This window comes from Zonotrichia albicollis, chromosome 13 (assembly GCF_047830755.1).
Source record: "Zonotrichia albicollis isolate bZonAlb1 chromosome 13, bZonAlb1.hap1, whole genome shotgun sequence".
Classification (NCBI taxonomy): Eukaryota; Metazoa; Chordata; class Aves; order Passeriformes; family Passerellidae; genus Zonotrichia; species Zonotrichia albicollis.
Window position 1 is genome coordinate 15,959,418 of NC_133831.1, and position 14,603 is coordinate 15,974,020.

Genomic DNA, 14,603 nt, shown 5'->3' on the forward strand with positions numbered 1-14,603 from the left:
CTATTACTGGCACTCTCATTTAATAGCTTCAATCACGTTAAAAAAGGAACTTTCACACCTCAAATTTCAGCCTTTGTTGTTGATTGGTCACACTCTTATTACAGAATAAGAGGTAGGTTTTCCATTCGTACTTTAAGATTTAATTTACCTGAAGAAAAACCCCAAAAGCTGTTCTGTCAGGATGAATAAGCCACAGCTCCCTTACCACAGGGAAAATAAATATTTCTTTACCAAACATTTCTGGTCTCGTTTTAAACAGTAACAAAATGTGTCAAGTGCTTACTTAGTGGAGTGAATTTATTTTGGATTTTTTCATGTCGCACCTTCCAGATGGACCACAGGAGCCCATCCGTCCTGCCTGGAAATCTCGCATCCCCCCTCGTGTTCTGAGAAGCATGTTCAGACCGATTGAAAATCAGAGCTGTTTTGGCTATTTAGCGGTTCAGAAGGTAGGATTTGGTTTGTCCTTCCCCTTGGGCACCAGAGGGAGCCCTTGTTCTACACAACAGTAACGGTGCTCATCGTTAAACCAGAAAACAAAACAAAAAATTGTTCGGGTTATTTTTGGGGTTTTTTGTTAGGTGTTTTTTGTTCTGTTTTGGTTTTTTTTGTTGTTGTTTTGTTTTTTTTTTTTTTTTTTGCCGCGCAGTATGTTCTCCCAGATGAAGCTTTAATCTATATCGTACATCTCTGCTGCTGTAAATTCATGCTCCATTATGCCACCATATGCTTGGCCTCGCTCAGAGAAAGCTGCAGTAATCCTAATACTTCATCTCGCTTTATAGACATTTGTGTTGCGGCTTTCACTGCATATTGTTTGCTCACACACTTAAAGGTTATGTCTTAATAAGTTGTTCTGGGTGAGTTTATTAGCAGGGAGCTGGCAGCTGATGAGTTTCTGTGTTTTGAGAAGGTGTCGTAGTTATTGCCAATTACGATGTGAGGCTCAGGGAGCAAAAGAGTTTGTGGTTCATTAAAGAAATCTGGAGGCAACAATGCTTTAAGTTGTGTGTTGTTTTTGGCTCCTCAGATGCCTGGTTTGTTTTTCAGCTGCTCCCAGGTACAGATCATTCCCTCTGCAAACAGGGCAGCTCTAACTGCACAAGCATGGAAGGCTGGACCAAGGTTTTTCAGAATCAGTTGAACTATTTATTCTGTTCAGAACCTTTAGTTGTAATGCAGAAATAGTGGATTCCTGAAAATTCTCAACATTTTTGATATATCCAGAGAATTCTGTGTGTCATATTGATGAAGGATGATAAACAGAAAAGAGATGCTTTAAAAAGACTGGGTTTTCTATTTTTTAAACTTATACTCGGTATTATTTAGGAATGTCAGCTGCCAAAAATGCTCAGTATGTATTGCTTTGCAAGTAATAATGCCCTATGTGTAGATTAGTAATTCAGCAGAGTTCTCAGGACTACTTGAGATATGTAAAAATCTCCAGGAGATCACTTTCAATAAGCAGGATCCTCCACAAGTCCTTTGAGAGTCAATTTCAAACACTAGAGGGATCAAGAAAAGCTGCTGATTTTTCCCCAAGGTTTTAATCACTATAAATGGTGTCTTTATTTAAGTAATGCTCACACTGACCTCATTATCACCCTTGGAATGACACCATATTAGAGTCATAACAGAATGCATGAAAAAAGTCATGAACAAAACATCTCATTCCTCAAGCAATTGTAAATAAAGCAAAATATTGATGGTTGTGACAACACTCTGCAAACTCTGTGTTTAGCTCTTCTGCTTGGAAGATACACTGGAAATCCTCACTTGAAGAAATCCTTGGTTAGTCATCTCTGGCCTAAATTAAAATTTTAAGAAAAATTAGGAAGATTTTTCCACCTTACAGAAGCTGAAGTAAGATACTATAAGAAAAGTAATATTAAAAAAAATAAAAATTGAATTGCATTTGATGAGAAAGAAATTAAGAAAAATTTACAGCAAGAGTAGAAACTACAATCTTCAATAATTAACAGTGGTTTTAAAGCATCTAATTAGTAATTATACAATAACACTGTGCCTGAAGATGGCTACTGAAGCCATAGAAGATTTCCCCTTTAATTTCCATTGTCCCATTAACAAACACACCAATGCAGACAAGGATTATTTGCAATGCAACACTCTGAATGGTGCCCCAGCAGTGGGCTCTAATAAATAAATAAATGTGTCCTGAGAATCATTGTGCCCAGGCTGGATCATGGCTTTACAAAGAGTTGTATGCAATAACAGCAAAATACAGTAGAATGGATTTGGAAATAGAATGATGGCCATGTGTGAAGAGATCTCAGATTGTAAAAGACAGGAGTGAGAAAAGGAAAAATATTACTCTTTACAGTTTTATTGACAGACTTTTAAATTACATTTATTTTCAAACACTAAATAGCAAATGTTTTGTGGGAACATAATCCATATAGTGTTATCAGATGTGAGGAGCACATTCAAGTGTTTCCTTATGCTATATATATATATATATATATATATATATATATTTAAAGATTTAAAGTGGGATACAGAAGCAGTGATTGTATCTTACAGATTTCAGCAGGAACTGAATTGGGGTTTAAGTTCAACCTGCAAACTACTTGAGTTCATGTGTAATTTTCAGTCCACTGAAATAACTCTATATATATATACATATGTGTGTGCATATTTCCTATTTTAGTTTGCCATCACTCATGGTTTGCTCTGCTACACAGGTTTCCATAGTTATTTTAACCTGGCTGAAGCCATTAATGGGATTTTTATTGCTATATAGATACATGCTCTTACATCCTAATTTTTTAGAAACATCTGGTTTGAGGTTTTTGTTGCATTATCAAGAAGTAGAACACGAAAGCCTTTGAATTTTTTGGCTAAAATCTTATACTTCAGGTTGTTAATTTTCCTTCTGTGTATTGTACTTGTCCCATGGGAAGCAGCTGTGTGTAATGAGCTGGAGCACAGCAAAGCAAATGAAACAGGAACTCTGCATTATCAGCACACACATGAAGTGAGAATGGGCTGTGGCTGAAACCAGTTCCTGGTTTTCTTTTGGAATTGTGATATTTTTCTCTGACAGGATTTACCATATTGTTAAATTTCTATAGTATTAAGCACTTAGTCACTTGTTTGTTGGTTTGGTTAATGAGGAATGCTGACTGTATTGCTTTACTGTCCCTTCCTAAAGACTTTTTTCTCATATTTCAGTTCAGAGTAGGAATTAACTTGAATGGGCCAACTGTAACTGTATTAACAGTTTAGTACCATTGCATTCAGCTGAGCAGGTCAGGCACTGCCTATGAGAGATCAGAATTGTCTTTTTTCCTTAGCTCTCCTTGCAGCTGGACATTGCTTGCTCTGAAACACGTTTCCCAGCTCCCCAAAAAATCTGAACTATGGATTACAGGGAGTAGACAATTTAGAATTATCCCTCTAAGTTAAAAGGAAAGCAGTTGCTGTTTCCAGTAGTATTATTTTATTTGATCTAGTACAGAGATCTAGTAGTACACAGTTACACTAGTAGTACACAGATACACATAGATCTAGTACATAGATATCTAGTACAATTAGATACTCTCAGTTTTAAAGAAGTGTTCATTTAGGAGTTTTATACCTGTCCCTACATATAGATGTGGAAGTTTACCCTTGTCCACGAGAATTATTTTTGCTTAAAACAAAATCAAAACAATCTGAAATTAACCCTTCCATATTCTGTAAACTACATTAATTTGAAGCATGGTTCTATTAAAAGATACTACTGTGTAAAAAAGAGATGCACCAAGCCAGCAGTTTCTCCTGGTAGTAACAGACAGGAACTAGTGCTGGGTTTTTACTTATTTTTGTAAATGACACAGGTATGAGATGCACCAGATTATTTTTTTTCACTGTTAAGTATTTATTGCATTCCAGCTATGAAATTTTGCTGCAGCCTATGGAAAAATGTCTCCTTGAAAAGGTCTGCAACACTATTGGTTTCAATTATTTATCTGGGAGACCATGGAATAAAAGAAGCACATTGATATTGAAGTTTCCCACTCTATCTCACTGTTTCCCCTTTTAGCTGCTGTTTCAATGAGATAAAAAGAGAGACAGAGGAATAAATGGAGGGCAGATTGCACAGAAAGATAGAGGGGGGTGATTGCAAGACTAGAACAGGGAGAGAAAATGTGAGACTGGGGTAAAAAGAAGTGTTTGCTCTTGTTTTTTTTGTCATTTCCTTTGCTGAAGTCAAGGTGTGCTGAGAAGGCCTCAGCTGACCTAGCAGAGCTTTGGCTGTTCCACAATGCTGAGAGCAGTTATGGGAGAGAGGAGTGGAGTCGGGCAGAATGGAATATCCTGAGTGTGTTGTGAGAAAAGCAAGGAGCTGCTGCCTGAGCCCTGCTTCACCTGCTCTTATTTCAACAGCACTAAACAAGAGGCAGATTGATAGCCTTCAAATTTATCAGTACACATTCATATCAGAGGCTGCTTTTACTGCTCTGCCTAGGGTCTAGGGTTAGGGTTATGAAAACCACAAAGCCCAGAGCCCCAGGCACACTACAGCCACAAAAGGCATCTCAAGGGGAACAAAAAACTGCAACAACATGACTTCCACCACAGCTTTTTCCTTGGAACCAACCTTAGACTAAAGCAGTGTTTACTGCCTAGAGTTAGGGTTCCAGCTAGGGTTAGGATTTGAAACCAAAAAGCCCAGAGCTCCAGGCACACTGCAGATGAAAAAGGCATCCCCTGGGGAACACAAACTGCAACAACATGGCTTCCACTGCAGCGTTTTGATTGGAACCAGCCTTAGAATGAGTGACCGGCTGGCTCCTGAAATTTTGCATTGCACAGGATGCCTCCCAGACCCAAGGTGGCACCTGTGTGAACTCAGGCTGGTTTGACAGTGCCAAGTGGCTCCTGCAATCTGCCATCAGGAACCTGGCTGGGTGAGTTTTGTTTGCCAGGGAAAAGGGTCAATATTGGTGTTCAAGGGCTTGTGGCCCGGAGTGACCGGCTGGCTCCTGAAATTCCTCATTGCACAGGATGCCTCCCAGACCCAAGGTGGCACCTGTGCCAACTCGGGCTGGTTTGACAGTGCCAAGTGGCTCCTGCAATCTGCCATCAGGAACCTGGATGGGTGAGTTTTGTTTGCCAGGAAAAAAGGCTGGAGTTAGTGTTCAGTTTCCTGTGCTGCCAAGTGCCTGGCTGTCTGCTGGGGTTCTGCAATCCAGGTCGCCCCTGCCCCATCCCTCCCTTTCCTCACCCCCACCAGTGACTCCCTGCAGCAGCATGTGGGTGCCCAAACAGGAGTTTTGGGGTGACACACAGACATTGCTGAGGGGCAAAGATGGGGGGCACTTACAGGTGGAGAGCTGACACTGAGGGTTAGGGGGTGCAAAGGACACAGGGTACCAGGCAGGGTTAGGGTACAGGTGCCACCCTAATGGTGGGACAGCCCCAGAACCCTCCCAGCAGCTGCAGGCAATTACCCCAAATAATAGGCAGAGATGATGTTTGGAGGCCACAGAGTTACAGGTAAGGGTTGAACAGTTTTTTACAGTATTTTAGGGGTTTTTTTCAGCAATTTTTAAGGATATTTTAGTGGTGGCTTTTTTTTCTTTTTTTTTTCTTTTTTTTTTTTTTTTTTTTTTTTAGGAGGTTTTTAGGAATTCTCTTGAAATGTTTAGGATACCTTTAGGGCTTTTAAAATAATTTTTAGGGTGTTTTAAGGGCTGTCTTACTGCTAATTGGAATTGTTAGGGGTGGAATTGTTAGGGTGTTCGTGGGGCTTTTTTAGGACTACTTAAAAGTTTTTAGGGCTTTTTGAGGACTATTGAGTCCTTTTTTAGGACTAGGGTATTTCTAGGGTTTTTGAGGGAATTTTTAAGCTTTTTTAGGGTCTTATCAGGGCATTTGAAAGATTTTAGGTGAATTCTCAGAGCTCTTTTAGGACTCTTTAGAGATTTTTTTAAAGGTTATTTGGGGATTTTTATGGACTTTTAAAAAGTGGGGTAATTTTAGTGTATTTTAGGCTCTTTTTAGGTTTTTGTGGGGTGTTTAGGACACTTTGAGGGCTTTTTTAGAGTCCTTTCAGGGACAGAGGCTGAGGGGCAGCTTGAGGGGCACTGGGGGCTTGAGTGTGGCAGAGGCTGGGAGCTGAGGGAGGAGCAGGGAGAGGGGACAGTGGGTGACACACAGAGATGCTGAAGGTGGCACTGAGAAGCTGGGGCTGAGGGGCAAAGCAGAGGGGTTAAGGGTGACACACAGGAGCTGAGGGGCAGCTGAGAGGGGCCTTGAGGGTGACAGAGCCTGAGGGCTGGGGGGCTTGAGGGGTAAAGGAAGAGGGCTTGAGGGCTGGGCAGTGCAGGGGAGATCAGGGCTACAGGGAACAGCTTAGGAGGCAGCTTAGGGTACAGGTGCAGCAGCCCTCAGCCCAGCCAGCCCCCCTAAGAACAGCAGCACAACACAGCAACCCTGCCAGAGAGACTGAGTGGAAGCCACCCAATGAGACAGGACAGCAACCCTCACACCAGGACAATGACAGAACTCTCAGAGGACAAGATCCATTGCAAAAAGGTAGGGAAGACATCAGAGGGTTAGAGAACAACAGGTGGGGACTTGGAGACTGGGCAGGTTTTTTTTCAGGATTTTTCCACTGCTTCAAAGGATAGACAGGGGATTCTTGAAGGTTTCTTAGGACATTTTTGGCGTAGCCTTAGCCTAAGGCAGCGTTTACTGCCTAGGGTTAGGGTTACACCTGGGGTTAGGGTTTTGAAAACCACAAAGCCCAGAACTCCAGGCACACTGCAGCTGCAAAAGGCATCCCAAGGGGATCACAGAACAGCTACAAGACCTTTCCTCCATGGCTTTCTTGTTTTAACAGCCTTAGACCACTAGAGTGAGGAAGCTTTCACAGAGACATCGTGCCTCACTGACTCCTTGGCTGTACAAACAATATTTTCTCTGTATCCCCTTTACAGCAGCCATAAGCTTTGGTTTCTAGATTTCCAGCACTAATATGCTTGAGTATTTTTAACATGTAAGTGCACAAAATATACATTAGATAAATCAGAACATTTGTTTAGGTTTGTGTCACTGTTGTGCTTCTTTAATTTTCAAAGATGAAGGTGAGATAATTACTTTAAAGGTGGCTTCTCCCCTTGTTGGTAATACATTAGTCTTTATCACTGAATAAACCAGAATATTTCTTGCAATAACTGTTCTGATTACCACCCTTGCTAATTGTGATGTACTGTATAAGATACCTCACATGAACCAGACACCAGGACATTGTGCTGTCACAGTGTTAGGAGTTATGCAAACAAATGTTATTTTCAAAGGATTGTTTACAGAAACCTCTTGTATGTACACTTCTGTTAAATGTGCTGATGTGTAATGCTTTACAGTTTGCTTCCTCCTGCCTGGGAGCAAACCCCTCTCCAGCCCAGGCAGTCTCTGTGGAGGAGGGTTGCACTGGACACTGGATCTGGGTCACTCCATCTGTGGCTTTCAGAGCTGCTGCCCTGGGCAGATGTGGGCTCTCTGATTTTGTAGCAGTTGTGTGCTCCAGACCCTGGGAGCCTTCACATCCCAAGCCACAGGGCTGCAGTCCAGTGATGTCCTCCCAGAGCTGGGCAATCTGGAATGCCAGATTCTCAGCAGCCCTTCAGGCCAGATGCTGAGCAGCTCACAGCAAGCCTGCCTGGCTTCTGCTGAAAGCTGGGAGAATGGAATCAGATACATTTTCTTTGCCAAACTGCACATTCTGACCATGTAATTTGTTCTTCTGATATGTTCTGCTAAGTCAAAAATAATTTGGGTTTCACACATAGAGAAACATGATGACCAAAACAAAAGATACTGAAGTAGTGGAGAATTATACTTGTGAATAGGAAAGACAAGCAAGAATGAATGGGTTCTTTATGGTTATTGCAAGATACAAATAATTAAATAAATCAGAACAAGATTTACTAAGATTTAGTGTTTGGCATATGTATTTGTTGTATTTTATGCATTGAATGAGAAAACAGCAGTCTGCTTCTCACATTTTGTTAAGGCAGTATGGGATGGAACACAGTCTTGAGTAAAATGAGCATTCAGAGAATAGGATAAAGTCATGCAAAAATCATTATTTTTAAAAATTTTTAAAATATTTTTTCTGTCTTAGTCACAAGTCAAAAAAAAACTTTATCATATGCAGACTTAGGGGCGTAAGAAAAGCTTTTCTGTAAAGGTTTTCAAACTCTTTAGAGACATTATTAATGGTGTATTTCTACTGGTAAGCAGAAAGGCACCAGCCAGGGAAAGCAGAGTATCCCTTTGGAGGGTGATTAGAGTGACATTGATTGTGGCTGTCTTGTCAGAGTTCAGCACACCTCAGGTTTCCCTTTTTGCTGTGGTGGTACAGCTGATTTAATGTGATTATAAGTCATGCAGGAGGTGTTTCCAGCTGTATATGTATGTTATTGTAATTAAAACATTTGCTCTAACCTTGGACTTGTATATAACACACCATGCTAACAGCAGAAAGGGTCTTCCAGCTGGTTGAAATAAACTGGAAAGTAATTGGTATAAAATAATGAAAGATTCTGAAAAAGTCACTAGCTTTTGCCTTTTGGAGGAAGAACTCTGCTTTTAGCAAGACAGAAGGTGTTTCTTGCACTTATTTCAGCACTAGATTCCAAGAAAAATTTGTGACTTATAGACAGAAAGCTGCATAAAGAACTAGCAAGGATTACACAACAACAGCTGTACTTCTGAATAATTTAGGTTTAATTTGCAAAATTATACAGGAAAGGATTAGGACTTGTACTTGCATTTGGGAAAATGGAGCTACAAGTGTTGCCATGAAAAGTGGCAATGTACAAAGCACCTCAAATTGCACTGGGGCTGTTGTGTCACTCCGGGCTGGCTCCTGCAGACCTGCTTGCCAGGACACTGTAGAATCCTGCCTGGGGAGTAAATAGTGCAGGAAGAGCTTCCTTTGGCTGCATGTGCAGCAGAGCAGAGCCCTTCCTGAGGGTTTAAACTTGTGCTTGAGAGGAATGTCTGGCAGGTGCACCTGGTGCCACACACAACATCTTGCTCTGGAGGGGTCAATTAATTCTGTTAGGATTATATATTTACAGTTATTTATAGTAAAAGATCTTAGGGGACTTCCAGCCCCTTTCTTCTCCAGGAAAGCCAGCTATTGAGTATGTGGCAGTCAAGAGCACTCCCTGCTTCAGGCATATTCTCCTTTTGATCAAAAGCAAAGTTGATTGTCCCACTTTTCCCCAAGCCATCCTGCTCTTCAGCTACAAGGTATATGTAACCCAGGAAGAATGTCTTGTTCTTCCCTCCTGCCTCAATATTGACACTGCAGTCCCAGAAGGTTAAGGCAAGGTTTTCCTCAGAATGTTTCCTGCTCATATTTCAGAGGAATTCTGATTAGTAAACTGCAAATTCTGCATCAAATGCTTGTCATGATGTTTCTGTAAAAAAATTATGGTTATATATAAATCACAAAGTCACAGACTGTTACAATTCAGTAATTTCCAAACACAAATTCACAACTGTCGGATCTCAAGATTTCAGTCCTGAGATGCTGAGCCTCCGAGACCAGCTTGGGGGGCTCGGGAGTCCTGGAATGTTGCCAGAAGTGTCTGGTAGCTGGACTTTAACCCTACACAGGAGACGACAAGGATGAGGGCTTCACAGGGTGAATGGTGAAGGGATTAGTTAATTAGAGAGTGAGACACAAGGTTTAAGATTTATGTACAGGGGGGTTTGGAGGAGTAAGATGGAGGAATTGGGGTGTGTCCTGTCCTCCTTCTGTTCCTCTTCTCCTCCATCTTCTTTGGCCACGGTGGCACCTTTGGATTGGTTAGTACTGAGAGTACACCGAGTTATAAGAATAGATGGTATTGGGGAAAAATGATAAATATTGTATACGTAACAAAGGGTATAAAGATACGTGGCTGCCCGGGAGGGCAGAGACAGTGTGCCCATGGCTGACTGCTGAGCGGATCTCTGTTCGGCTGAAAGAACATCTTTTAGATAAACAATTAATAAACATAAAACCAGAAAGAAGAACTGAAGCCTCTTCTCGTCCTTCGATACGCGGGCTGCCCCAAGGCCACCCCGGGCCTTTCCAGGCCCCTCAAACAGCCGAGATAAACCGGACACACAACATTGACAGAGATTATGATTTTGTCTTGGCTTTGCCATCACCTAGTCACATAGATGAACCTCAGTAAGCAGCAGGCTGGTTTAGCCTGATGCTGTGTGTGACCAGGAGAGATCTGTGGTCATGTGAAATCTCTGGAAACGATGCTCACCTGCACTCCAGGCTTGCAAGAATCTGCAGCCCCTGAACCTGGACAGGAGATTTGCTCTCAGGTATGTAGGTGTACCCTGAGAGTTGTAAATCCTGAATTTTACAGAGAGAAAAGAGGGAAATTTCAAGTTACTGTAATAAAAGATGCACACATGTAATTCATGGTAGGACCAAAAAATTTCTTGCTTTAATGCAAGAACTGGTGCATTTTGACAAATCCAAATTTAGAGGTAACAAAAATAAAAGATTTTGTAAATGGGAGGATGGTCTGGAACATTGAGAGAACCCTGATGGGACTGCAGAGAGTGCTGTTCAACAGTCAGGGAAAGGAAGCAAATGGTATGTAAATGATATATTCTAGATCTCAACAGACTTGTGAAGTAGAAGCCCTGAGGAGCTTGTGCTGCAAAGGCACCGTGGTCAGGAGTTCTGCAGGTGGGCTGAAGTCAGAAGGACTCTGACTATTCAACATCCAGGGCACCAATTCACATTCCCACTGATTTGCAGAGTTGGTAATAGGATTAGAGAGTCTCAAGTATTTCTCTATGATTACCATAGGGCAGTGAACTATAAAACAACATACTTTTATTTTTTAATAAACAATAGTATAAGGTCTCTATTTTTTTCTAAAAAACCTTGTGCAATCTCCCAGTTTCCTGTCTACTGCTGATTAAGATAACATAGTTTATGTTCTGCATTTGAAATCATAATTGGTTCATCTTTAGTCTGTTAAAACCACATATGTGTTTAAATTAAACTTCTGATGCAGAAGTGAAAGACCTTGCAAAATATAGCACTGTTCCTGGTATGTTTTTACAGAGGTAAATCCTAGTGGATGTAGAAAACACAACTCACTAAAATGCTCTCACAAAATGTTTTGATCAAAATTTGATGAAATACCAATTGTAGATTCCTTGTAGTATCCTACTAGCTAGGAAACTCTTGGGAAAATCCTTTTATCTTGAAGCCACATAAATCTTTGTGACCAAATTATGGGTTCTTCCTATCCCATTCCATTCTTTATTGCCCTTTGCTCTGTACACATCCACAAGTGTAAAATTTTCTATTTTAAGGCAAAAAAAGAGCCCCCACAAAAGCACTGAAGATAACATCCCATACAGGAGGTGCTTTTATAGAGACATTTCAATGTGAGGCATAAATGGAGAGATTGTGTGAAGCTGATGATTTGTTTCTCCCTAATTGCTTGCAGGACGAATGGAGGTGGTCTCTCCTTGTTGAGCACTTGGATTTTTCATTCTGAGTCTCCCATAGGCTTTCTACTTCATCCTGGACTGCCAATTCCCCAAAAAGACAGCCGGTTTCTCCAAAAGGCTTACAGGAAAGCACAATTTTGTGTCTGTGAACTTTTTCACAGTCTTGAGTGGTATACATAAGGGAAATGCACTGTTTTATGAGAAATGTAAACATTATTCATACTCATGAAATTTGAGTAATGTGACCAATACAGAGTATCTTTTATAATTTTGCTGTTCTTTAATCTCAGAATGATTCTTAATCTTAAGTGATTCATGTACTGCATAAACACAGCCAATACCCATTTTGTATTGTTTTGGACTATATTCTTGAAAGCACTGATCTGTTTTGAAGAGGAATTGCATAATCTAGTAACTTTTTCTACAACATCCCTGATTTATGTAGTCATAACATGGCGAAATTTACTTTTATTGGGTTTTTAGTTTTACTCTAAAAATCCAAACAGGCAAATAAATGTTGGGTTATATTTCTCTCTGGTTATCACCAGAATCATTCTTTAGTCAAGCTACATTTCATCAAGAATTTGTTTACCTTCACAAATCCGGAGATATAAAGGAGCTGATTAATTGTGACCAAAGATGTGACTTTAGGTCAGTGACAGCCCTCAAGTACAAGCTGAGAGCAAAACTGCCATTTTACAATAGGTAGCTGTCTAGAAATCAGCAATTAAATGTTTTCAGGGGGCACCGGGGTGCTAGGAGGGCTTGCTTGACATGTGAGAGACTGCAGGACATCACCTGTGCGGTGCTGCCCGCGGCGCGTGGAGGGAGAGCCCGGCTGCCGGAGGAGGAGAAGCGAGCGGCGGCGTGTTCCATCAGCGGCGTCATGCGGGCAGTGCCCGGCGGGGACATCCTGCGGCCGGCGCACGGGACTGTTCGCTCCGAGCGCTCCCGGAGCGGGGGAAGGCAGGGCGGGGGCGGGAGCGGCCCTGTGTGCCCCGGCCCCTCCCCGCCCGCCCACTGCGGGGAGCGGCAGCGGGGCCGGGCAGCGCGGGGAGCGCCGCGCACCCGCCCGCAGCCGCCGCCGCTCGCAGCCGGCATGGGCCCCCGCGGAGCGCGGCGCGCCGCCGGCTGCCTGCTGCTCTGCTGGGCTCTGGCCGCCGCCCGCGCCGCCCCGCGCAGGACACCCTCGTTCGACGGGCACGTCGCGGAGAACCGGCCGGCGGGCACGCGGGTGCGCGGGCTCAGCATCCCCCTGACGCGGCTGGGGCCCGAGCCCTGGTGCGCCAAGGTGCAGGGGCGCCGCTGGCACCTGCAGCTGCTGGGCGAGGGACACTCGCACTTCCAGGTGTCGCTGGACGCGCGCACGGCCCGCGTGTGGCTGCGCACCCGCCGCCCGCTGGACCGCGAGGCGCGGGCGCTGTACTCGCTCCGCCTGGGGCTGTGCTGCAAGCGCTGCGCGCCCCAGGGCGCCGCGCCCGCCGAGCTGGCCGCGCTCACCGTGCGCGTCCTGGACGACAACGACAACGCGCCGCGCTTCGTGGGGCCCGGCTCCGCGCAGCTCCGCGTGGAGGAGACGCTGGCGCTCAAGTCCCAGGTGTGGCAGGCGCGGGCCGAGGACGCGGACACGGGCGCTAACGCGGAGCTGCGCTACTTCGCCCTCCCGCGCAGCGCGCACTTCTTCGTGGTGCCGCGCAGCGGCCGCGTGGTGCTGGTGAGCTCCCTGCTCCACCTGCGCGCTCCCATCCCGCTGCGCGTCTACGCGCGGGACCGCGGCCGGCCCGCGCTGCTCAGCGAGCCCCTGGAGCTGGAGGTGCTGCCGCAGCCCAAGCGCCTCCCGCCGCCGCCGCCCCGCCGCCGCCGGGCCGCGCTGCCGCCCGCCGCGCCCCTGGCGCTCGCCCTGCCCGAGGACGCCCGGCCGGGCACCCGCCTGGCCACCCTGGCCCCGGCGCGCTTCGCCTCCGCCTGGTTCGAGCTGCTGTCCCCGCCCGTCGAGGAGTCGCCGGTGAGCGTGGAGCGAGAGAGCGGCGAGGTGACGCTGCGCGCCGCCCTGGACAGGGAGGCGGTGGCCGCCTGGGAGCTCGTCGTCCGCGTCCAGGAGCGCCGAGGTGGGTGTTAGGCAAAGTCTTAGACGGAGTAGTGGTCTGGTCCCATCGGGGAGTCCGAGGACAGTTTGTCTCCAGGTGACTGCAGACAAAGCACCTAAGGGTGGTTTAGCATCAGGTGTCATATGCAGTGTTGCGGGATGTACTTTTGGTCTTTTAAATCTGTAAACTATTAGCATAAAAAACACCAGAAGTGACAAGAGGCACTATGTAGCTTAGGAAAAGTGGACTGTACAGCTGTGTGAAAATGCTTGGAGCAGTGAGGTGTTTAGCAGAATTTAAGTGTTTCACCGGTTAGAATTCTTAGTTGTTAGTGAGTGGTCAAGACACAGTACAGGTGTTTGTTATTAAAATATTCTCTATAGCCCTCATCCTGTAAGTGCCTAATTTGCAGTATACAGCTGAAGCCATTGAGTTTTGAGTCATTATTAAAGTTGAGTGTGTTTGACTCACAAGCATGGCGTGGGGTTTTGCAGGACTGGAGCCCTTGTGTTTAGGTAGTTGTTTTTAAAAATACCTCAGGAGTTCAATGTACACAATTAAAATGGCATGTCTGTGACTTATACTGTCATTTTTCACAAGCTTTTACCAAATAGAGTAGCTAATTTCATTTGCTGATTACATATATTGCTTTTTAAAATTCTCTTTTCCTTTTAAATTGTGATGTTGGTTAATATTTTTCACCTATGAAAATACAGATTAGTTTAAGCATATTTTTAATTTATGAATGGTGGATATCTCTGCCCATTCACCGTGTCGCTTTTTTAATTTTTATGTTACTTGCGATTGTAACAAGGTTGCGGAGATTGCCCAGAACGAGTGTTCTGGAGAAAATCTTATCAGAAGACATGAGTTGGTTGGCCTGATTTCATCTTGGAGAGGCTCAGGAAGGGTTTGGCTCGATGAGACTTTTAGTGCTTGTGAGAGCGATGAAGTGCTCGGCAGTGCAGCTGCTCAGGGTGATTTCCCTCAGCCACAGAGCAGCGCGGGCGGGAGAGA

At 44.3% G+C, this 14,603-nt stretch overlaps 1 protein-coding gene across 4 annotated transcripts in view; it reads left to right on the forward strand.

Annotated features, from left to right (window-relative positions):
* The first annotated feature begins 12,292 nt into the window (after positions 1 to 12,292).
* Positions 12,293 to 14,603, forward strand: part of LOC102062365 (neural-cadherin) — a 62,479-nt gene continuing 60,168 nt past the window's right edge. For 2 of the 4 annotated variants that reach the window (XM_074551116.1, XM_074551117.1), the window contains exon 1: positions 12,293 to 13,607. In XM_074551116.1, the coding sequence (XP_074407217.1) occupies positions 12,386 to 13,607 (1,222 nt within the window). In that variant the 5' untranslated portion in view covers positions 12,293 to 12,385. The remainder of the gene's footprint in view (positions 13,608 to 14,603) is intronic. The other 2 variants (XM_074551115.1, XM_026795303.2) reach the window with 1 other exon arrangement.